Below are 25745 nucleotides of genomic sequence, written 5' to 3'. Positions count from 1 at the left end.
CTTATGCGCTGCACCCTGTGCCACCATTTGCTGCCTTGCCTTCCCCGGTCCTCCAGCTGCTGCCTTACTGCAAGTCCTCTCCACCTGGCTGCCCATCTCTGCCCATCCTACCAGTGTGGATGAATGTGTCTTCTTTAACTCCTTAGTTGTCAAACTTCCATACAGTTTGATTTTTTGTCGGTTCTGGTTGTTTTTTGTTTTTAAATTGTTGTTGTTCTTCTTTTGGTTGTGCGAGGAGGCACAGTGTGTCTACCTATGCCTTCATCTTGGCCAGAAGTCTCTTTTTTTCTTTTTTAAAGATTTTAATTATTTTTAGCAAGAGGGAAAGGAGAGAGAAAGAAACATCAGCGTGGGAGAAAAATGTTAATTAATTGGTTGCCTCCAACACATGCCTGGACCAGGGACCAAATCTGCATGTACCCTGACTAGGAATAAAAAATTCAACCTTTCACTTTGTGGGATGATGCCCAACCGAGTCAGACTAGTGAGGGCTACATTTCACTTTTTAAATTTCACTAGTAAATTAATTTTCCTGTGTGGTGGGTGTTGAGATTTTAAGTTACCGTTTCAGCTGGATAGTTCATTGTTTCAACACCATTTATAAATAGTGTATCCTCACACTGCTCTGAAATCCCTCTTCATAATATAACATAAATTCCTTTATTGCATAGTTCTGCTTACTTCCCATTTATATCCATTTCTATGCAAGTACCTCATGGCTTGGATTTTAGAGCTTTATAGTATGTTTTGTTATTCCAGGACTAGTCTCTTTCATACCCTTCTAAAAAATGGCTTTGGCTCTTCTTCCAGATAAACTTGAGAATCAACTTGCCAAATTCAGGAGGTAGGGAACTCTTTAAAATTTTTATTGAGGTTGAAGTAAATTTATAAATTAAGTTTTGTGGGCAGTTTTCTTGGGTAGCAGGTTTATTGAGATGTAATTCACATACCATACAACTCACCAGTTTAAAATACACAATTCAAACCCTGGCCAGTGTGGCTCAGTGGGTTGGAGCATTGTTCCATAAACCGAAGGGTTCTAGGTTCGATTCCCAGTCAGGGCACCTGCCTGGGTTGTGAATTTGGTCCCAGGTCAGGGAGCATGCAAGAGGCAACAGATTGATGTTTCTCTCTCACATTAATGTTTCTCTCCCTCACTCTCTCTCTCCCTTTTTTTCCCTCTCTCTAAAATCAATAAGCATGTCCTCAGGTAAGAATAAAAATAAATACATCAACTATTTAAAAGATACAATTTAATAGTTTTCAGGATATCTAATAGAGTTGTGTAAACCTCACTACAATCAATTTTAGAATATTACTTCTCTCTAAAGAACCTTGTACCACTTACGCATCAGCCTCAAGCCCCCCTCCCTCTATACCTCCAGGCAACTGCTAATCTACTTTGTGTGTCTGGATTTGCCTTTTCTGGACTTTTCATAAAAATTGAATCATACAATATATGGCCTTTGTGTCTGGCTTTTTTCACTTTGCATATTTTTTATGTGTACCTTACTTTTATTATCAGACTGTGTCTTTTAAACGTAATCATTACACAGCAGTTCTAAAAGGAAAACATAAGGGTAAGCTCTGACGTAGTCTTTGAAAGACAAATTTGAGGTTTAGTATCCTAGCAGATAAACGTTCAGCTCTTAGTATTATTCTTAAAACGTAGTACATAGTATTTACTGTATTGAATATTTTTATAAGTTAAAGACAGATAAATCCTCTCAGGCCTTATTAGCAATTTAGGACAATGTTAAATTAATTTATTCTTTAAGCTCTGTGATTCTTTGTATCCAAGTGAGATACTCCATTTGCTGAACAACAGGCCACGTCTTAAATTTGCACAGTCTTGCAGAGCACACAGGGCATGGATAAAACACTGGGAATGGACACTTTGAAGTCTTAGCAAGGCTGACTCAGCCATCTCCAGGTGTCTGACCTAAGAGCATGGTTACCAGTTTTTAACTGGAGGAGTAACAACAAAATAATAAATGAATTGTCTATAATTTATGAATAATAACAAATAAATAAATAGCTACAGTTTCTTTCTTTACATATGAATGCTTACCATGTGTGGGCTGAAGCCTCATTAATCATTATTTTATTTAATCCTTACAATAATCCTGTGAAGTAGGTACCTTTCATTATCCGAATTTTATAGATAAACAAGCTGAGGATTAGAGAAGTTAAATAACTTGTCCAGGTCAGATGGCCAAAAGGTTAGCATATTTTTGCATTTCATCCAGGTTGTAGCATGTGTCCGCACTTCCTTTTTATTCAGTGATATTTAATTGTATGGATATACCACACTTTATCTGCTCATCAGTTGATGGATGTAAATTAAGTTTCAAAGACACAAAGCATACAGACTTGTCTCCAACTCCAAGGCCTTTCCTGAACTAGTTACAACATTGTGGTCTTTGAGAATAATTCTCTTGTCTGAGTAATAATCCTTCTTTTACCCCCTTCACTGATGGTGCCATATCCTAGTAAAGACAGCTACTGTAAAAGGTTTTGGTATGACGCTCCCTAGTTCAGGAGACCTCAGGTATTCTTTGCCCAGGGAGTAGGCCAAGTACTTGCCCTCAGCATCCTGGACAGCTGTCACCAGGCAGCCTCACCCCATCACCCCATCTTCCTGAGCCGTAGCATGGAGGATCTGTCCCACTGGAGCTGCGGGACCCATATGCCCCCTGGACATTGTTTGGCCTTCTCCTGCATCCTCCCCCATCTATTCTCTATCTCCTTTATAAATTAGTACCTGAGCTTGCTTCGTGGTTTGTGTCATTTTTTTTTGTAAAATAGTGGAAAACAGATCCCGACTTTTCCCTGAGTTGAGAGAGAAGTTGTTCATACCAAGCAGCTTTTTTATCTGCTGAAACCAGTTGCTCATGTAGAAGCACCTCCTCTGTGGATAAGCCTGCTGTGTCTTGGCCCAGGGGTGACAGTGTATCGTCTCTGGACTATGATCACTGAGACTGCAGAATACCTCTAGTCTCTGATCTTCAAAATCTCTGGATTTAGATGATGATATTATTATTATTACTATTATTATTATTATAGATTTTATTTATTTTATTAGAGAGAGGAGGAGGGAGAAAGGGAAAGAAATACTGATGTGAGAGAACATCCATTGGTTGCCTTTCATACACACCCTGGATGGGGACCAAACCTGATCCTAGGCATGTGCCCTGACCAGGAATCAAACCAATGACATTTCGATTTTTGGGACAATGCCTAACCAACAGAGCCACACCCACCAGGACTTAGACAATATTACTGATCCAGCTCTGAAAACATTGAGGTCAGATGTAATTGATAGCGAGGTCATCACTAAAATAAACTGCTGATCAGCAACTACTTAAGTGATGCATATGAAGAAATCATGTAAAAGAATGAGGCTTAGGACATGTCCTGTTTTCAGAAAAAGAGTGGTGTCTGGTGATTTCTTTTATCACCAGTGAAGCACTAGTATCAAGTAACTCCCTCTTTTCTGCATGAGCAGTACAGCAGGATTTTCGCTTCAGATTCTGTTTAGAATCAGAACAGCACCGGAACTCTCCAATGGGAAGACTTTCCCATACTTCTGACTCATGTATCCAATTCCCTATGTGACTTGTACATTTGTCATAGATGATCAGTAAGGAAGGGCTGCATGTAACAAGGAATCCCAAACACCTTAAGTATCTTAAGCAAGAGAAAAACATTTTTTCCTCTCAACATTAAAACTCCAGAGGTAAGCAGTCAAGGGCTTTTATTGTGCTCCCAGATAGCAGGGGCCCCGGCTCCTTTCTCTTGCTGTTCTACCATTCTCAGCACACGGTTTCTTTCTTGTGATCCAACATAGCTGTGAGTTCTAGCCATCACAGCTGTATTCCAGCAGGTGAGGAGGAGGGAAGGGAAAAGGGCATACTCCTTCCATTTAAGGACACCCCCCCCCCAATACCTGATGCTTGGGTTCAAATCTCTTTCGTCAGAACTTAGTCTTAAGTCTTAATGGCCATTACTGCCTGCAAGTGAGGCTGGAAAACAGTTTGTATCCCAGGTGGGCAGTACCCATAGGGTCCCTGTCACCAAGAAAGAAGGAGGAATAGTCATTTGTAGACAACCGGCAGTCCGTGCTACCTTGTGGCCCCTGAAACTCATCGTTTGACTGACTCCTCTCCTCCCCACTCCCAGCTACCCCTTCACCTCAGATAGCAGCATTTCCTGTCACTTAATGTTAAGAATGCTTTATGATTCCTTTTTTCCACTCTTCCATATCCAGTCAGTTTCAAAGCTCTGGTAATTTTATGTCCTAAATATTTCTTGAATCTGTTTCCCTCTCCATCCTATGACTGTCCTAGGTCAGGCCTGAATTGCTAAAATTGCAAGAGTGTTTTCCCATCTCCAGTTTCATCTTCAAACCCACCTTCCACACCATTTAAACACAGACCTGCCCACGCAGCTCCTCTTCCTGAAACCCTTCAATAGCATCTCATCACCTGCAGGTTAAAATGTCCATGTTCTCTGGCTTGTTGTGTAATGCCCTGGGTGATCTTTGCCCTGCACCACCCCTTCAACTCAGCAACCTGGTGTTGACATTTTTAATCAAAAGCCTTGTTCTGCACCATCCTTTTATCCCCTAGACTAATCCTTATGCATCCTTTAAGACTCCCCTTCCTCCTGGAAGCCTTCCCTGAGACCTCCCCCAACCCCCACCACCCCAGCAGTACTGTTTCCATAACCCTGTACATTTTGTCTGTAGCACTTTACTGTAATACACATTTTCATTCGTGTTTCCCTCCTGCCCTCTGCCACCAAACTGTATGATTCTTTGAGACCAGAGATAATTTTAAACATCCTTATATTCCCAGTGCTTTCATTTTGGTGTCTAAAATACACATTCCATACATCTAGGTAAATGAAAGAATGAAAAGTTTGTGATAACTTCACAAGATATCCAGGAATGAGTATGGCTTTACTGGGCTTGGCCACTGGAGGGCAGCGAATTACTTACAGTGTTCTGATGCTATGCTGAGGTAGCCAAAAGGTCTGTCTCTTCTGAGGCCTGGAGACTGAGAACCACCATTCCTCAGCAAGCATTTATCTAGGCACTGCTGTAGGCACTGGGGATGCAACCACAAACAGAGGAGGCAGCAATCTGTGCCTGTTACTTCTAGTTATCCAAAGAAAATGAAAGCTTATCCTCCCTAAAAGGCTGCGTGAGAATATTCATATAGACAAAAGTTGTAAACAACCTAAATATCTGTTAACAGGAGAATGGATAATCATGCAGTGGAAAAGCACTAAGCTATAAGAAAGGACAAATTACTGATAAAGGCAACAACATCAAAGAAACCACTTCAAAAACCATTTATGTTGAGGAACTTCTGGCCAAGATGGAGGCACAGGTAGATAAAACGCTTTGCCTCTTCGACAACTAAAAAAAGGACAACAACAATTTAAAAACAAAAAACAACCAGAACTGCCAGAAAATCGAACCGTATGGAAGTTTGACAACCAAGGAGTTAAAGAAGAAACATTCATCCACGCTGGTAGGGGGGGTGGAGACAGGCAGCCAGGGTGGTGAAGTGGTGGCTGGTGGACCAGGCAGGTCCACATTCGCATGCATATAAAAACCAGGAAGAACAACTGGGGCACAATACAGACTATATAACCCAGGGTGCCAGCAGTGGGAAAATAAAGCCTTAGAACTTTTGGCTGTAAAAACCTGTGGAGGTTTCAGCACCAGAAGAAATTGCCAGTCTCTCAAAGTCCGTTGGAGGGGGAGGGCCCACACAGTTCTAGAAAACACACAAGCCCAGCTATCCAGGATTCAGCACCAGGGTCCAGGTGCCAGTCGCTTGGGGAAAGCAGGGGAAGTATCTGAAAGTGGTTCAAGAGCGGAGCAAGCAGCATTGTTTCCTCTCTGACCCCTCCTTATAAACTCTGGCCGTAAAAACCTGTGGTGGTTGCAGCACTGGAAGAAACTGCCAGCCTCTCAGGAGAATTAGTTTGAGGGGCCACAGGGTCCTAGAATGTATTCAAGCCCACCCACTCAGGGAATCAGCACCTAGAGTGGCGCCACGTAGGGGAAACGGTAAGTGACTGAAAGCCCACCAAGAGCTGGGCAAGTGGCATTGTTACCTCTGTGACCCTTCCCCCACATACAGCACCACAACGCAGGGAAGTGGGTTGCTCCGCCCTGGCAAATACCTAAGGCTCTGCGCCTTACCATGTAACAGGTATGCATAAACAAAGAAATGGCCCAGGTGAACGAACAGATCAAAACTCTAGAAAAAGAACTTAAGTGACGAGGAGATAGCTAACCTATCAGATGCAGGTTCAAAACATTGGTAATCAGGATGCTTACAGAAGTGATTAAGTACAAAATAGAGGAAGAAGTAAAGGCTATGTAAAGTGAAATAAAGAAAAATATACAGGGAACCAACAGTGAAGGGAAGGAAATCGGGACCCAAATCAATGGTTTGGAGCAGAAGGAATAAATAAACATTCAACTGGAACAGAATAAAGAAACAAGAATTCAAAAAAAAAAAAAGAGGCTTAAGAACCTCTGGGACAACTTGAAACATTCCAACATCCAAATCATAGGGGTGCCAGAAGGAAAAGAGGAAAAGCAACAAATTGAAAACTTATTTGAACAAATAATAGAGGGGAATTTCCCCAATCTGGCAAAGGAAATAGACTTCTAGGAAGTCCAGGAAGCTCAGAGAGTCCCAAACAAGTTGGACCCAAAGAGGACCATACCAAGACACATCATAATTAAAATACCAGAGGTTAAAGAGAAAATCTTAAAAGCAGTAAGAGAAAAGGAGACAGTTATCTACAAAGGAGTTCCCATAAGACTATCAGTTGATTTCTCAAAAGAAACCTTCAGGCAAGAAGGGGCTGGAAAGAAGTATTCCAAGTCATGGAAAGCAAGGACCTACATCCAAAATGATTCAGCAAAGCTATCATTTAGAATGGGAGGGCAAATAATGTGCTTCCCAGACAAGGTAAAGCTAAAGGAGTTCATCATCACCAAGCCCTTATTACATGAAATGTTAAATGGACTTATCTAAGGAAAAGATCAAAACTCTAGACAGTAAAATGATAACAAACTCAACTATCAACAACTGAACCTAAAACAAGCAAGCAAACTAAGCAAACAACTAGAAGAGGAATAGAATCACAGAAATGGAGCCCTGGCTGGTGTAGCTCAGTGGATTGAGTGCAGGTCTGCAAATCAGAGGATTGCGGTTCATTTCCCAGTCAGGGCACATGCCTGGGTTGCAGGCCAGTTCCCAGCAGGGGACACACTAGAGGCAACCATACATTGATGTTTCTCTCCTTCTCTCCTTCCCCTCTAAACATAAATAAATATAAAAAAAAAGATCTGTTATAAAAAAAAAATGGAGATCACATAGAGGGTAATCAGCAGGGAGGGGGAAGAGGGAGAATCAGGGGAAAAGGTCCGGGGAATAAGAAGCATAAATGGTAGCTACAAAATAGACAGGTGGAGTTTAAGAACAGTATAGGAAATGGAGAAGCCAAAGAACTTACATGTGTGACTCATGGACATGAACTAAGGTGGGGAGGATTGCTAGAGGGAATGAGCATACCAGGTGGAGGGGGATAAAGGAGAAAAAAAATGGGAAAACTGTAATAGCATAATCAATAAAACATACTTAAAAATGTTTAAAAATGAACAAAGGAATTGAAAAGTAAAAAGATTTTTAAAAACTTACGTTGAAGGAAAAAATACATATTGTATGATTTTACTTAAATAGAGTAAAAATAATCTATGACAATAGAAATCAGAACGATGGTTGACTGACTGGAAAGGCATGGAAAGTTCCTGGGTTGTTGGTTATGTTCTGTTTGGACTGGAGCGTATTTTTGCACAGATGTATACATGTGTTGAAACAGCTGTGCACTTATGTGTAGTCAGCTATAAATTATATATAAAAAGAAATCTCTTTCCTACAGCTTAAATTCTGATGAGCAGAAACAAACAATAAATAGAAAAACAGGCATTTGTTGCATTGCGATAAGTGCTATGGAGAAAGACGAAGCAGGAAAGGGCAGAGATGTGCCTTGTTGTGAGAGTGGGAATGGGAGCAGGTTTTTGACAGGGTGGTAAGCCAAGGTACCATGAGAAGACGATGTTTGAGCAGAGCCCTGACACAGTTAAGGTGGCAGGCCATGCAGTTAGCTTTTGATAAGTAACACTCATTCTCAGAGAAAGGAAGTAAGTATTAAACACCCACATGCCCAGATACTGTGGCCCCACTGCCATGTCTGCTCCTGGGCTGCAGGCTCCAGCTCCATGCTCTCAGTTGCTAGGAGGCTTCATTCTTTACTCACATCTGACTCTGCATGCGGTATCACCCTGCTCATCCTGTTCTTCCTTGTCTGATGAGGTGTGGAGGCCAGAGATGACCCTGGACAGACTAATGGTGGGATTTCATTATTGTCTTGAGAGGACGTTTCTTTTCCCTTTTTAAAATGTAAACTTCAGCCCTGGCTGGTGTGGCCCAGTTGGTTGGAGCATCCTCCCATAAACTGAAAGGTCATGCAGTTTTATTCCCAGTCAGGGCACATGCTGGGGTTGCGGGTCTGTCCCTGGGTCTGGGCATGTACAAGAGGCAACCAATCAATGTTTGTCTGTCATATTGATATTTCTCTCTCTCTCTCTCTGTTCCTCTCTCTTCCTCCCCACCCTTCTCTCTAAAATCAATAAGCATGTCTTTGAGTGAGGATAAAAAATGTATACTTTACATTGAAATACAACATATATTTTTAAAAGATTGTATTTATTTTCAGAGAGAGAGAAAGGGAGGGAGAAAGAGAGGGAGAGAAACATCAGTGAGGTGTGAAGAGAAACATTGATTGGTTACCTCTCACACATCCCCAAATGGGGACCTGGCGTGCAACCCAGGTGCATGCCTGACTCTTGACTGGGAATTGAACTAGTGACCCTTTGGTTCACAGGCCACCACTCAACCCATTGAGCCACACCAGGGTGAAATATAACATGTATTTTTCAAAGTAGATATATCATACATGCACAGCTTGGTAAATTTCCGCTAAATAACTAGTGCCCATATCAGGGTATAGAACATTCCCAGTACTGTAGAAGTCCCTCAGGTTCCTTTCTAGCACCCCTCACCCCTGCCCCAGCAAGGGTAACTACTGCACTGACTTCTAACACCTCAGTTAGTTTTACCTGTCTATGAACTCTATGTAAAATGAATCACATAGTAAGGCTATTTCATTTTCCATTTTAGTGCTTTGGTTTGGAGGCAATTGGTGAGTGGAGCTGATCCTGAATATTTTAGCACTCACCCAATTTGGGACTGCATCTTTCCTCAAGATGCCCCATGGCCCTGTCTTCACCAATGAGGTAGCATCATTTGTGACAGGCAGTTGAGTATTTGAGGCCCTTCCCAGAAGTAGATGTATATATATGGAGAGAGCCAAGTCAGAGTGCTGAGCGAGCCACGTCCAGCTGACACTTCGAGAACAGTGTGTGTATTTAGTGGGATGTCCAGAGCTGTATTTCCTATCGTGTAGGAGGTAAATTATCCAAAGTCAAGTTGTGGCTTGTCATCTCTGAGATGAGACCTAGCCTGCCCTCTCCCTGGCTCATGGCACAAGTGGCATGTGCATGCGTGCTCACTTGCTCATTCACTCTCGTCTGACCCCAAGAATAAGTGAGAAATTATAACAGGAGAAACAGGTAGCCAACGTGTTCAAGATGTTTGACTCTGCATGAGGAGCCTCTGGGCAGCTGACATTGGCATTGGGGGACCTGGACTTCCCAGAGCTTGTTCACATACATGCTGCCCGTCTCTGTGGGTGGTCTTTGGGCATGTCCTAGAAGGTTAGGTGTGTGCTGGACCTTGCCTTTCCTTGCTTTGGTAACTTGAATACTCATAGAGTTCGGTCTCATATAACTTGGGGTCCTACAGCCAGTAGTGAGTGCCACGAAATCAAGTTAACCAACAGCCACTAATGTTTGCTAAGACTTTAGTAATACAGAAATTTGTGGAAAATAGAGAAAATTTTGTGGTATGTTGGTTTTTTAAATTACTTTTACCCAGGTATCATGACATAATACCCAGGCTACTCCACACTGGGTAGTGTATAGCCAGTGTTCATGTGTCATTCTGAGTTAATATTGAGCTTTTGGTTACTACCCTGATTGACAGGCACAGTGTCAGGAAGGGCTCCATGGTCAGCTGCTTCTCTGTCTTTAAAACAGTATGTCTCCTCCCACACAATTTATAACGTGTACCCTCTGGGTCTCTGCCCTGCAGGAACCTCAGAAGAAGTCTCTCCTCTGATGTCCTCCCTGGAGAGACCAGTGCTGCTGTGTTCCCTTCTCCATGTGGTGGTTTGACTTCCCTGGGGTTAGCTGAGGGGCCCCTCTGTGCTCTCCACACTAAGATTTTCAGTGGTGTCCTTGTCTCAGCTGCTGCCATCAAATATCTGCTTGAAAGTACCGAGTGAATAATTTCCAACAATATATTTTTATGGCACTTGAACCACTTAGCTCTTACATACAGGCAATTAGATGAATTTCTCAATGCCTTTTTAAAAAAATATATTTTATTGATTATGCCATTACAGTTCTATTCCCCCCTTCATTCCCCTCCCCCTGCTCATCCCCTCCCCCACCATCCCCCCCTTTAGTTTAGATCCATGTGTCATAAGTTCTTTAGATTCTATATTTCCCATACTATTCTTGCCTTCCCCCCTATCTATTTTTTACCTGCCATCTATGCTACTTATTTTCTGTACCTTCTCCCCCCTTCTCCTCCTCCCACTCCCCTGTTGTTAACCCTCCATGTGATCTTCATTTCTATGGTTCTGCTCCTGATCTAGCTTTCCTCTTAGTTTGCTTTTGTTTTAGGTGTGGTTGTTAATAACTGTGAGTTTGCTGTCCTTTCACTGTTCATCTTTTTTATCTTCTTTTTCTTAGGTAAGTCCCTTTAACATTTCATATAATAAGGGCTTGGTGATGATGAACTTCTTGAATTTGATCTTATCTGAGAAGCACTTTATCTGCCCTTCCATTCTAAATGAAAGCTTTTCTGGTTAGAGCAATCTTGGTTGTAGGTCTTTGGATTTCATGACTTGGAGTACTTCTTTCCAGCCCCTTCTTGCCTGTAAGGTCTCTTTTGAGAAATCGGCTGACAGTCTGATGGGGACTCCTTTGTAGGTGACTGTCCCCTTAGCTCTTGCTGCTTCTAGGATTCTCTCCTTCATTTTAATTTTGGCTAATGTAATGATGATGTGCCTTGGTGTGTTCCTTCTTGGGTCCAACTTCTTTGGGACTCTCTGAGCTTCCTGGATTTCCTGGAAGTCTATTGCCTTTGCCAGATTGGGGAAGTTCTCCTTTATTATTTGTTCAAATAAGGTTTCCACTTGTTCTTTCTCTTCCCCTTCTGGTACCCCTATAATTTGGATGTTGGAGCTTTTAAAGATGTCCTGGAGGTTCCTAAGCCTCTCCTCATTTTTAAAAATTCTTGTTCAAAAGTAGGAGGGATCATAATACCTGATATCAAACTGTATTACAAGGCCACTGTAATCAAAACAGCCTGGTACTGGCATAAAAACAGGCACATAGACCAATGGAACAGAACAGAGAGCCCAGAAATCAACCCAACCCTCTACAGTCAATTAATATTCGACAAAGGGGGCAGTAACATAAAATGGAGTAAAGATAGCCTCTTCAGCAAATGGTGTTGGGAGAACTGGACAGCTACGTGGAAAAAAATGAAACTTGAGCACCAACTTACACCATACACCAAAATAAATTCAAGGTGGATAAAAGACTTAAATATAAGCCATGACACCATTAAAGTCCTAGAGGAGAACATTGGCAAGAAAATCTCAGATATTCCACACAGCAACATTTTTACGGATATGTGCCCTAGAGCAAGGAATATAAAGGAAAGAATAAACAAATGGGATCTCATCAAAATAAAAAGCTTCTGCATGGCTAAAGAAAACAGTATTAAATTAAAAAGACAACCAACTGTATGGGAAAACATATTTGCCAATGATACCTCAGACAAAGGTTTAATCTCCAAAATATACAAAGAACTTACACGACTCCACTCTAGGAAGACATCGAACCCAATTAAAAAAATGGGAAAAGGACTTGAACAGACACTTCTCTAAAGAGGACATACAGAATATCCAGAGACACATGAAGAGATGCTCAATATCGTTAGCTATCAGAGAGATGCAAATTAAAACCACAATGAGATACCACTTTACACCAGTCAGGATGGCTATAATAGACAAAGCAACAAACAACAAATGTTGGAGAGGGTGTGGGGAAAAGGGGACCTTAGTTCACTGTTGGTGGGATTGTAGACTGGTACAACCATTATGGAAAACAGTATGGAATTTTCTCAGAAAAATAAAAATTGACCTGCCTTTTGACCCAGCAATTCCACTGCTAGGATTATACCCCAAGAATCCTAAAACATCAATTTCAAAGAACCTATGCACCACAATGTTCATAGCAGCACAATTTACAATAGCCAAGAGTTGGAAGCAACCTAGGTGCCCATCAGTAAATGAATGGATCCAAAAATTGTGGTACATATACACCATGGAATTTTATGCAGCAGAGAGAAAGAAGGAACTACTACCTTTTGCAACAACATGGATGGAACTGGAAAGCATTATGCTGAGTGAAATAGGCCAGGCATTGAAGGACAAATACCATATGATCTCACCTTTGACAGGAAGCTAAAGAATAAAACAAACAAGCAAACAGAATAAAAACAAAGACGCTGAAATAGAGAACAAGTGGGCAGCGACCAGAGGGGAGAGGGAAGGGAAGTTAAGGGGAAAAAGGGGGAGGGATTTTGAGGAACAAGTATGAAAGACACAGAGATGAGGACTGGGGGGGGGAATGGGAGGGAGGGGGGAGACCGGGCGGGGGGGAGAGAAAAAAAAAAGAAAAAAAAATATACTTGAAAAGTAACTAAATAAAATTTTAAAAAAAATTAAAAAAAATAAAAATTCTTGTTCATATTTTTCTGTTTGGTCATTTTTTTCTTCCTTCTGGTCCACTTCTTTGATTTGAGTCCCAGTTTCCTTTCCATCACTATTGGTTTCCTGTGCATTTCTCTTCATTCCACTTAGTTTAGCCTTCATTTGTTCCTCTAATTTGTGACTAAAATCAACCAGTTCTGTGAGCATCCTGATCATCGGTGTTTTGAACTGTGCATCTGATAAGTTGGCTATTTCTTGGTTGCTTAGAGTTATGGGCTCTGGGGCTTTGAGTTCTTGAGCCATGTTTTGGTCTGTTTGCGCCTGTTATGTATGAGGAGCGGAGCCCTAGATGTTCACCAGGGTGGGGCAATTCAGTCACTAGGTTGTAATGCTGTATGTGGGGGCGGGGTCAAAGAGGGGCAATAGCAGTCCTCTCTGCTGCTTCCCGCCACTGGGGCCTGCACAGTCTGTCTCACTGCTCGCTCCTTTGCTGGTTTATGTACATGTGAATGTGTTACCCCGGTCAGCTTGCCACCTTGCACCCTCACTGAGTCCGCCTGTTGCTACCCCACACCTGGGATCCACCAGTGGCTTCCTGCACGCCTGGGTAGGTCCAGGGGATCTTTCCTGCCGACCCAGCTCCACTGCTGGCTCCACCCCCTTACCCTTCTTGCTGAACAGTTAGCTGTTGTCGGACTTCCGTATAGTTCAATTTTCTGTGTTTTGGCTGTGTTTTTGTTACTAAAACTTTGTTGTCTTTTAAACTTGGTTGTGCAAGGAGGCACGTGTTTCCACCTACGCCTCCATCTTGGTCGGAAGTCTCTCAATGCCTTTCTTAAAAAACTGTTCTGGATGAAAAATTTAAGTTTCATTTTATGAGGTTCTTTAGATGTATGGCTAAAAAAATTGTATTTTCCTTTTCTCAATTAGTTTACTTTTGTGATCAGAAAATATGTAAGGTATTCTTACGAGTTTACTTAAAAGAAAGAAAAAGACAGGAACCACATAAGCCAGAGGCTTTGGATAAGAGACAGCCATCTACAATCTGGTGCCTAGAACCCTCTCGTGCCTTTGGTCAGGCTGTCTTTCTGACCCAGCAAACCCTGGGAAATGCCAAGAGCAATGAATGGACAAGTAACTCTTGTCAGTTTAAGCAAAACCCAGAGCCATGGAGGAGTTTTTGAGGCATATGTGAGGCTGATTTTAGGCCCAGTATTTGGAGTTCTCAAAAAAATAAACAGTCGACAGGAGCCACGACTCAAGGACATTTTATCAGCTTATGAATGGGCATGTTTTTGTCAAACCCAGAGTAGGCAATTTTATTTTTATAAGGAGCTTTTGGTTTTCTCTTTTTAGATGTTTTGCCTCCTAAAATAGCCATAAAATATCACTTAAAATCTTTCCTTCCAGCCAGAGTCCTTGGCTGCTGCATGTCTGTAGGGACAACTGAAGACACTGTCCTCATTCCAAACTATGTTGCTGGCATGGCTTCCCATCCCAGCTCAATTATATGTTGAATTTTCTCAAGTGGGACATTTAATGATCCTTCTGAACAGACTGTTGATGATGAATGAAGCCCTTCAGAGAGCATTTGGGCCTCCCTATCTCTGTTGCTTTCTGCTGGTGCACTCAGCTCACAGTGTTTTTACTGAATGTGTGAATTTTATCTTCCCATCAGGGAGAACACTAGAACCAAACTCTCCCCGCTCGGAAGTGCTGGTAAACTGTCCCCGTATCTGTGACAACAAGGACAGGCCTGGCACAAGGGCAGAACATAGGGAAAAAAGCCCCCAATCAATGCCCACTAAGAGGGCTCGGCATCTCGGTCTCCTTCCTCCCTGGACAGGCAGCTGAGCGTTTGAAGTTGGTACAGTTGCTGAGAGTGACATCTCACCAACTTAAGACCCCACATTGTTAGATCATCTCCTTAAGATCAAATGGTGGAAATGGACACTTTAAAAATTGACCTATTTTTAAGGTATGTTCTGGAATTATGTTAGGTTTGGCTGCAAATAACAGGAATCCAAAATAACTGAGGCTGTGAAAGCAACCAATCAACAAACAAAAACTCAGACACAGACAATGGTGTGGTGGTTACCAGAGGAAATGGTGATGGGAGGCAATAAAGGGTAAAGGGGGTCAGATATACAGTGGTGGAAGATTTGACTTTGGGGGGTGGGCGCACAGTGCAATACACATATCATATAGCATAGAAATGTACATTTGCAACCTATCTAATCTTATTAATGTCATCACAATACATTTAATTTAAATAATGGGCTGAAACAAGACAGGAGTTTATTATTCCTCATTTAATAACAATAATACTAGCTGACATTTGCATAATGCTTATTTTGTGCCATAATGCTTATGTTAGCATTTTTATATATTAACTTGTTTAACCCATATCCTATCCTGTGACACTGGTTGGAAATCACCACTTTAACAGATGAGGAATCGAGGCTCAGAAGGTAAAGTGATTTGCCCAAAGCCATCTAGCTAGTGATTGAGGGAGTCAGGATTTGAGCTACACAGTCTGGCTCCAGAGTCTATTCTTTTAATCACATGCTATTCTGTCTGACAAAAAACCATAGATTGCCAGGGCTCATATGGCAGCTGTGTCCCCTGTTCTCAGGGACCCAAGCTCTTCTTTGTTTCTCTGCTACATGTGGTTTCCATTCGCAGTGACATTGCGATGTTCTGGAACTGTAGAATGCCTAAGGTGGAAAAGACCCTTCTACCTCAAGTGATTATGGAGCCCTGGATCTTCCTCTGGGCACATGAGTGAGTGGCGGGAGTGGTTTTGGCCCTGAGCCTACCTTGTGGGTTTCCCTTTTTTCTGACAAGGCTGTTTTCTTGAAGAGGGAGCATCTCTGTTGGTTCGTGTGAGCAGCTGTGCTCACATGAAAGGAAATGGCATTCTTTCCTCCTGCACTGCCGTGAGCCTGGACCTGGCAGTACCTGTGGCCCAGAGCAGTTCTCGCACTGGAGGAAGGGAAAGTTTTCTGAGGCATGTTTGTGGTAGTGGGAATTGGAGGCACCTGGGGATCTGTGCGTGGGGAACAGATATGTGAATTTGGGGGGTGGGTGGGCACACTCAGGCAGTGGACTACAGATATGAACGGCTACATGCAAGGACCTTAGAGAAGTAATACCAAGCAAGAAGAAAAAGAAAGTTCTTAGCTGGGTCTTATAGCTTACTATCACTTAACTAAATTAATAGTACATATGTGGCCACCCCCTAGAAAACACTACATTTTTAAGTTAGGAAAAAAGAAAGATGATATTTCTTGAAAGGTTTTTTTTCCTCAATGTAGTTTCTCAAATGGACCTTTATATATTATCCGAAGTCAGTTTCTGCAAGCCTTGTGTTTTAGAAAAACGTCTTTATTCTTTTTGTGTGTGTGTTATAAAAGGCAGATGTAGTCAATTGTGGCTTTTTATCTAAAATAATTACATTTTTCCCCAGACTATAAAAATTATGCTTATTGTAGAAATTTTGAAAAGTCTAATAAAGCTTAAAGAAAATAAAAATCCTTCATCCCTACCACCCGGGGAACAAGCCCTGTAAACCTTGTGATGTATTTCATCTTCCACTGTGCTTATGTAAACACATACATGCAGTAGCTGAGAGTGCACCGCAAATAATTGTGAACCTTGTTTTTTCCCTCCACACAGTGATATACTTTTCCATGTTATTACAAATTCCTAATAAACTACATCTAAAACTATATTGTACCTACTGTGTGCCAGGCCCTGTTGGTAGCTTTTTACATGTATTAACATATATTTACCTGTGTCTGTACTTCAAGTTGGACTTCTAGGTTGTTTCCAGGGTGTAGTTTTTCTAGTAAAACATCCCCCCCTTCCCTAAAAGGGTTTTTACAGCCCTTGATGTCCATTTAAAAATGTTATTTATGCAAGAGGAGAATTTGAGAGTTGTTATTACATGTTACCTTGAAGAGATTCAGTTGTAGGTGTTGGTAATAATTCTCATAAATGAAAGGGCTGGATTCTGAATACATTTTGTTGGATGCCTATGTCTCTCTGCAGCACCAGGGACTGCAGTATATTTCTTGTTTTCAAAACGGGGCTTATGGGTCTCAGGGGAGAAGCCACCTTTGGCACAGAACTCAAGGGCCTACATGTTTCCTCGCGTGGCCTCTGACCGAGACAAACCGGAGCCTGTGGGTTGGGGTGCCCTGTCTTGTCGGGCAGGGAGAGCCTTTCTTAGTACTTCCGCCTCTCTGCAGCCGGAAGGAAACACCACGTGGCCTTTTCCTCTCCGGGTGTCTTGAGGACGCCTTCTGTTCTCCCCACTGGGATCTCAGGCCAGACAGATGACTTCCCACTCCTATTACTTGGTGTGGGATTTCTGTGAGAGCTAATAGATGGTCCTTGTAAAAAGAGGTCCCATGTCCTGACTGATGTGGCTCAGTGGGTTGGGTGTCGTCCCACAAAGCGAAAGGTTGCTGGTTCAATTCCCAGTCTGAGTACAAGCCTGACTGTGTGTTCAGTCCCCAGTCAGGGTGATGCAAGAGGCAACTGATAGATGTTCTTCTCACATCGATGTTTCTCTCCCTCTCTTTCTCCCTCCCTCACCCTAAGTATATTTACTCAATGGAGAATTTCTTACAATTTCTCAAATATTTTTATTGGCTATGCCCTTTGTGAATCTCCAAGGTACGGATATATAATGTGGCATTTCTCAACCACGTTTGTCTGTGGAACCCCTTTTTTCTTGAGTATCCTCTAGGATTATGTTTTAGACAGCCCATCCTAAGGACTGCTAACTCATTGAAATTAAACCTAGCAGCTACCACAGGTTTGGGCTGCCTTCCTTCACACACTCATCACTTCTGAGTGGGGAGGCCATGGGTCTGCCTAGTCAGAATTGGGGGGTTCTCCCTTTAAAAATGAGCCGTGGGAGCTATCTGATGCCAGTTGCTCTCACTGTATGTAAGTATGAGTGTGCTATACAGCTCACCGAATTTCTGAAATCAAATAATTTTTTCAGACCTTGTCCAGAGGGCTGGGTGTATAGCTCATTGAAAATGAGGCCTGAAGTGTCTTTTTCTAAAATGGAATGAACAAATGCGGGGGAAGAGAAAGATATTTTGGACCCAGCAGACTTGATGTGAGGAATGTCTGTTCAGTGTTGTAATGAGATTGTCAAGAACTCCCCTGGGTTTCCCTCGCCCGCCTGCCAAGGGGAGGAGGACAGGCCCTGTCCTTGGCATCAGGTTCGCCTGGCTCTCTCCTTGCCCAAAGGGCCCCAGTGAAGATACTAGACTATCTTTCTCCATTGTCCAGAGAAGACCTCTGGACCTTGTTCACCTTTATTTTACAGAAGAGGATGTGGAGAACTTTGATGTGACCAATTTGTCTCAGGACATGCTGCGAAGCATTGAAGCCGACAGCTTTTGGTGCATGAGCAAACTGCTGGATGGCATCCAGGTGAGCAGGTTCTGCCCCTGTGGGTCACCCAGGTTCACGGGGCTTCCTGCGGGCCTTTGGGTTCCTTACTGCTCTTCTGCATCAGACATTCCCCCCACCTCACCTGGCATGGCACCTCCCCTTGTTGTTCATCCATCTTTGCCTCTTTCATTAGCTTAAAGCTTTCAAAAAGCAATAGTCTAGCATCCCCTGGAGTCTCAGGCAGTGTCCATGCTGCCTTGGCTTTGACATCAGAGCATGCTCCTTCCTTCCACTGTGTACCTGGGCCATGTTGTTTGCCTCTGCCAAGGACAGCCGTGTTGGGCTTCCCCACACTCTGGTGTTCTGGACTTTCCTTTGTTCCGCCAAATACTGGCTCTGGCTTTGGAAAAACGGCTTGTATTTTTAAACATGTTTCTGTGAACTTGAGTGGTAGCACAACTGTTCTGAGTCCCTGTTTATTCTGGGCTCTGTTTCACTATCAGGATAACTACACCTTTGCACAACCAGGGATCCAGAAGAAGGTCAAGGCACTGGAAGAGCTTGTCAGCCGGATTGATGGTAGGTTCAGAGGACTGGGAGTTCTCTAGCAAAAGCACAGTATGATTCCGATGCAAGCCAGTGATGCTGTGGGTGTCCCCCCACCCCTCCCCCCAACTGTGAGCCTTTCTGATTTACTCTGTGCTGTTGTGGCACCAGTATCCTTTCAAATCACAACAGGAAGGGAAGGTAAGAACTCAATGTTACTTCAAATTCTTGTTTCTCCTTAGTTTTCTGTCACCAAGTTCTATCAGTTCTTCAGCATCTCTCCTCAGATTCACCCTCCCTGCTCCATTTTCCTGGCCACTGCTCTGGGCCAGCCATGCCTGCTCCAAACCTTTCCTCTTCCAACTTTCTGTCACCTGACAGCATTTTTCTTGAGCCTTGTTCTGGTTAAATTCCCTTTCTGTAGTCTGACCTTGTCCTTCAGTTGGTGATAAAACTCAGGACTCCTGGGCTTGACACAAGGTCCTCAAGTCTGGCTGATACCCCAGCAGGACTTCCCATAGCTACTGTGACCTGTTTGGGTGGCTCTTCCTGAAGCAGAATGTCTTTGGGTAACAGGAGCCTTGTAGTAATACCTTAGCTCTGCCTTAGAGTCATGGAACGTTAGAATTAAAAGGCAACTCAGAGCCAAAGAGCTTACACATATGACCCATGGACATGAACAATGGAGATTGAGGGAGTGGGGGGCGTTGGGTGGAGGGGGGCGAAGAGGGAAAAACTCAGGGTAACTGTAATTTTTTTAAAAAGCAACTCATGTAGCCCTGGCTGGTGTAGCTCAGTGGATTGAGCACGGGCCTGCGAACCAAAAGATTGCGGTTCGATTCCCCGTCAGGGCACATGCCTGGGTTGCAGGCCAGTTCCCAGCAGGGGCCAGTTTGCAGCAGGGGATGCACCAGAAGCAACCACACATTGATATTTCTCTCCTTCTCTCCTTCCCTTCCCTTCTAAAGGATAAATAAATAAAATTTTTTTAAAAAGGCAACTCAGGAAGCCTACTGTTCACTGATGAAGAAACTGAGGCCCGGGGAGAGAAGTCAGAGTTAGGTTTTATCAAGAACACATAGAACCGAACAGGGAGGTTTGTTACGTGCAGCAGCAGCACCGGTGAAGTTGTGAAGCTTCCTTAGGACTTTACCAGTTACTACACCAACAAATCTCATTTCCTGGCTTTCCCAGTCAGGGGTTTTCTGCTTTACCTAAGCACTGCCTTCTGTCCCATACAGAATTGTGTATCTTTCTCTCTCCTTCCCCGGGTTTTCTTTCCATGAAAACCTCCCCTGATTTGTTCCTCTCACTTCAGCTTCCTTTTATGACTTAGGATTTCAGTCTTCCACGTTCATTTGCTTATTTTCAGTTGTTTTCTCTACATAATATGTGGGATGTTTTTTCTCTTATCACTCTGACCAGCTATTAGCCCCAGGTCAGGGCCCCGTCTCTGCCAGAGACTCTGGACTCTGGTGCTGGGCGCCTGCTGCCAGAGACGCTGCTGAGCCAGCTGGTGGGGCTGAGGCTGCAGTTCCCGCCACTGGCTGCCTGAGCCTTGTTTTCGCTGCCCTCACACGTGCCTGATAAAAAAGGCCTAGCGCTTTAGGAAAGTGGAGGTTGAAGTGTATATGTCTTTATCCTTTGAATTGTAGAAGTAATACTTATTACAGAAATTTAAACAGTTCAGAAAAACACAAAATAAAAAGTAAAAATTCTCCCCCTTAAATTTGACCCACCGGAAGTAACCATTATTAATAGTTACTCCTTCAAGCCCTCGGTGGTGTAGCTCAGTGGATTGAGTGTGGGCCTGTGAACCACACGATCGCGGTTCAATTCCCAGTCAGGGCACATGCCTGGGTTGCAGGCCAGGTCCCAGTGGGGGACTCACGGGAAGCAACCATGCATTGATGTTTCTCTCCTTCCCTTCCTCTCTAAAGATAAATAAATAAAATCTTTAAAAAATAGTTACTTCTTCAAAAATCGTATTAAGTATTTACCACATGCCAGGTGCTGTTTTAAGTACTTTTATTTTCTCCTTTTATCCTGTTCAAACCTTCCAAGGTATGAGCAATTATCCCCATTGTATAGATCAGGAAACTGAGGAGGATAGTGATGTAAATAATTCTATTAATTATTATTTGAAGGACTATCATGTGGAACAGGGGTCAGGTTTGTTTTGGGGTTTTTCCAGAATAGCACACAAACACCAAGGGGTGCGAGTCAGGGAGATAGTTTCTGTTGAACATGACAAAACGCTTTTCTGGTGAATCACTTAATACTTCAGTGGGAGAGGCTGCCCTTGAGTGGAGTCGATGAACCTCTTTCAACTGGCAGGGTTTAAGCCCCTGCCAGCTGCCATCTGTGGGGGATGCTGAAGAGGAAATCCTCACCGGCAGGAAGGTGGCCAAGGTGACCCTCTGTTCTCTCCCGTTCTGGCTCCTTCTCTGATGAGTAATAAGATCAGGCAGCCAAGGGAACCTCATGTCTCTGGTTTGTGGCTAGAGCAGCCCTGCGAAGGAAGGGACACCAAGACCATGACTTTGTGATGCAAAAGTAGTTCTGTGTGCAGTGTTGCTGTGACATGGTGGAATCAGACGTGCAGGACAGTCGGGGCTGGTGCGGCCCCTCCATCTGGCTTCCCTGGGGTTAGGGGGGAGGAAATAGAAACTGCCTTTTTGGCTCGCGCGACTTTTTCAGGGTCTGATCCCCCAGGTCACACTCCCGGTGCCAGTAACACTTCCCGTTTCAGAGCAGGTACATAATCACTTCAGGAGGTACGAGGTTGAATACCTACAGTTTGCCTTTCGTTGGATGAACAACCTGCTTATGCGGGAGCTTCCCCTTCGCTGCACCATCCGCCTGTGGGACACGTACCAGGTATGAGGAGTTCCCTGTCCTCCGCATGCAGGGCTGTCCCTGGGGTGCCCTCTCCCTGCCCTGGTGGAGAGTGTAGCTGCTTGAAGTTTCCCCACCTCCTTTCTGCTTCTGTGTCTGCCTTGGCCTCAGGGGCAAGGCCTCTGCTCAGTCTTCCTAGGCCTCCCTTTGCCTGGCTGTGAAAGGGCTGTTGTGCCGCATCCCCACCTTGCAAATGGATTGGACCCAAGAGGACTCAAGCCAGCTGCTGGTCAGGGCTTGGAGACCTAACTCTGTTCTTTGCCCTCCCAGTCTGAACCAGAAGGGTTCTCCCATTTCCATCTCTACGTGTGTGCAGCTTTCCTGATCAAGTGGAGAAAAGAAATCTTGGATGAGGAGGACTTCCAGGTGAGTGGATAGGAGCTCAGCCTGGACTGGGGCTGGGCAGCAGAATGGGAGCTGTCTCATTGGTGGGCTGAACAGATAGAAGGTGCCATTGCAGGTCCCTGGCTTGGAAGAGGGGAGGAGAAGGGGTGTTCAGAAAAGGTTGCCACTCTCGGTTAGCAGGCAGTCCTAGGAGCCCAGAGCTCTTCGGTGTGAAAGGGTCTTAGCACCTGACAGGCTGCTGCAGACCTGCTGGGCAGTGCTAAGAGACTTCTCATTCACTGACAAGCATGCTTTTCAATGCTACATGCTAGGCAGTGTTGAAGGCTTAGGATATATTTGAGAGTAAAAGAGAGAGACATCTCTGTTCTCATAGAGCTTATATACTGTTGAATAGTTAGAGATTTACAATAAGCAAAAGTATAGTAAATTAAAAAGAATGTTACAGGGTGATAAGAACATTTTTCTAATGTAGAGCAGGATAAAGGGATTATTAGGTGGTAGGGAAGGGGTCGCTTGCAATTTCAAATGAAGTGATTACAGTAGGGTCACCAAGAAGGTGACATTTGAGCAAAGGCTTGGGGAAGGTGAGGGAGCCAACCACATGGTCATCTGGGGAAGAGTCCAGGCAGGGGGACCAACCAGTACAAAGGCCTTAAAGCAGCGGAGCACCTGCTGTTTAAGGAATCATGATGGGGGCCAGTGTGGCCTGGAGCAGAGTGGTCCAGGGGAAGAGGCGGAAGAGGTCAGGCCAGAAAACTCACAGAGGACTTTGTGGACACTATAAGGACTTTGACCTTTTCTCTGAGTAGAAGGGGAGCTGTAAAAGTGTCTTGAGCAGAGGAGGGACAGTCTGACATTTTTAAAGGATCACTGCTTCTCTGTGGGGTGGGCAAATGTGAAATCAGGAGACCACCCAGGAGACTACTGTAGTCCTCCAGGTGAGACAGGAGAGTGGCTTGAACCTGGATGGGGGCAGTAGAGGTGTGACTACTGGCTAGATCTTGGATATATTTTGTAAGCAGAGCCAAGAGGAATTTCTTTTTATTTGGGTGTAAAGCATAACAGAAAGGGAAGAGTCAGGATGACTTCACAGTTTATGAGAAGGCTGCAGGAGGAGCAGGTTTACAGAGGAAGATCTGGAGTCCAGTTTGGGACACGTAGAATTTTGATTACTGTTAGATATCCAGACAGAGAGGTAGGGTAGATAGAGAACTCTCATGAGTCTGAAGTTTGAAAGAGAGGTCTGGACTGCACATACATGTTTAGGAGCCTTTAGCTATTGCTCCTTAAAACCAAGATAGTGGACGAGATCCCTAAGGAAGTGAGTGCAGAGGAGAGATGAGGACCAGGCAGGAGAGACAGATGGAGCAAAGGAAGCAGAGGGGATGACCTTTGAGTGCAGCATCCTGGAAGCCTCTGGAGAATGAATGGCAAGTGTTAGGTGGTAGAATGCCAGGCAGCTGCTCCGGGAGGCTTGGGGACAGGGAAATGGGTCTGAAGAGAGAGACTGCCAGGCTCTGCAGTCTGCAGAGAGAAAGGCCTGTAGGCTGTTCATCATCTCTGGGGGCATTCGTGAGCTTTTGTTTTTCTGCTTTGTACATTTGGTTTTTGGGGTTTTTTTAAATCATTGTTCAAGTACAGTTTTCTGTCTTTTACTCCCATCCCAGCCCACCCCCTGCTTTGTACATTTGTGAACTAAGGGTTGTTTTTTCCAAGTGGGCATCTATTTTTTTTTTATTTTGAAAGCAGGAGGAAGAAAGGCAGAGAAGGCTGAATGTCTTTCTGAGGTCTAATTAATAACATAGGTGTTCTCAAGAGCAGCAGCTTCTCCATGTGATCCCCGAAGAGGACCACTCCATAATTGGTGTTAGGTGGGCAGGAACCTGTTCAGCAGGTAGATGGAAAGACAGGACCCAACATGCCCAAGTAAGGGCTGTAGGAGAAAAAGGGAAGAGTGAGCCTCTGTGAGTAGATGCTGGCTGTGGTGCCAAGGCTGCAGGCGGCTGATAAAGAGCCATGGCTTCTGCCAACAAGCAGCATATGTGACGTCCCAGGATAAATGAGCACAAGGGGCTGCAACGGCTGTGTGCTGGGGTGAGCTATCAATTTTAATAATGTGGTTGAAGTGGAGCAGGATACTTAGAGCATGGGATTTAATTTAGTTATCATGAGCCAGGCTCAGAGGGCCTTGTCATACGTGATAAAAGTGCTGCCCAGATTAGCTCAGGGACGAGAGGGGATTCCTGGAATGGCTTTTAGCGACTCACAGTGTTGACAGAGCGGAGGATAATAGTCTATGACTTTACAGCTGTGTTAGAGAGCTGTTCTTCCTGGATAGTGTATTCGATTATCTGATGGACTTTAGGTGTTTCTGCAATAACCCACAGAATAACAATGGAGCTTTTTGTCTGCTGCTGTGTATAACACTGCAGTCTTGCTTGGAGAGGAGTCTCACCTCTTTCTTTTAGACAAAATAGAAGAGGCGATGAAATTGGATAATCTGCATAGCTCCTCCCATCCCCACAGTCCTATAATTCTGTGAATTACACAAACAGTGGGTTGGCTGTGTTAGAATAGAGAGGAGGTGTCCTTTCAGAGACAAAAGTGTGGCACAGGGCACAAGAGCATCGTGTCAGATGGTGAGATACAGGCCTGTGACCTTGGAGAGAAAAGGGCCTCCTGTAATCAAATCACTGCAAAGGAAGCTCTGCAAATGAATACAAGTATTCAAGAGAGCCAAAAAGGCTTAGCCTGGGAGAGAGAAGTTTCAGGGCTAAAAGCTGCAGTGACTCAAAGGAAAACCAGGTGAAGTCGCTGCAGAGGTGAAAGTTAACGTTGAGGCAGTTTCATCAGATCAGCCCTTTATCACCCTTAACCAGCAAAAAAGGGAGCCAGCTGTGAGGGGAGCCAATGGGGAGTTCCAGGAAGCAGTGACCTTCCTCCTGAAGTTGAAAACTATGCAGAACAGAACAGTATTAAGCCTAGTCTGCTTGGGGTCAAGTCCTAGTTTTGCTGCTTTTCTAGATGTACAGACTTAAGAAGTAAAGTGGCTCTTGATACCTCAGTTTTCTTAACTGTAAAATGGGGTTAAGAGTACCTGCCTCCTAGGGCTATTTTGAAGATTATATACATTAATACACGGGACTTGGTTAGAATGGTGTACTGTGCATATAACCCTCAAAACAGCGAGGGTTCCCTGCAGTATACTCCTGGGTCTGGAGGCAGTGAAGTGAAGATGGAGTTAAGGAACCCTAGTCTGAGTGCTTTTTAACTTACCTGAGTGAACCATGCTTGGCTAACCCTGGGTGAAACTGTGAAGCTGGATGAACAAATGGGGCTGTAGAGGAGGTGTCAGAGGGTGCAGGGGCAAAGGGCAGTGCTCCAGTTGTGGCCAGAGCCCCCAGGATGGGCACTTGCTTCTTTTGGCCAAGCAGTTGCCTGGGAGCAGAGACCAAAACTTGACAAGAGGATCACATTAAACAAGCTCCCTTCCTGAGACCTCTGAGCATGGGAACCTGAGGCATATCTGAGCA

At 44.0% G+C, this 25745-nt stretch overlaps 1 protein-coding gene across 1 annotated transcript in view; it reads left to right on the top strand.

Moving 5' to 3' along the window:
* The window catches only part of TBC1D22B (TBC1 domain family member 22B), a 90141-nt gene that overhangs the window by 43608 nt on the left and 20788 nt on the right, over positions 1–25745 (top strand). The window contains exons 9-12 of the mRNA XM_037146217.2: positions 18356–18462; positions 18927–19002; positions 21722–21849; positions 22138–22233. Of these exons, the coding sequence (XP_037002112.1) occupies positions 18356–18462; positions 18927–19002; positions 21722–21849; positions 22138–22233 (407 nt within the window). The remainder of the gene's footprint in view (positions 1–18355; positions 18463–18926; positions 19003–21721; positions 21850–22137; positions 22234–25745) is intronic.

The sequence above is a fragment of the Artibeus jamaicensis genome, unplaced genomic scaffold (assembly GCF_021234435.1).
Source record: "Artibeus jamaicensis isolate MK-2021 breed Jamaican fruit bat unplaced genomic scaffold, CSHL_Jam_final contig_1803, whole genome shotgun sequence".
Classification (NCBI taxonomy): domain Eukaryota; kingdom Metazoa; phylum Chordata; class Mammalia; order Chiroptera; family Phyllostomidae; genus Artibeus; species Artibeus jamaicensis.
The sequence above is the reverse complement of the archived record's forward strand: the minus strand, read 5'-3'. Positions and strand labels throughout refer to the sequence as shown.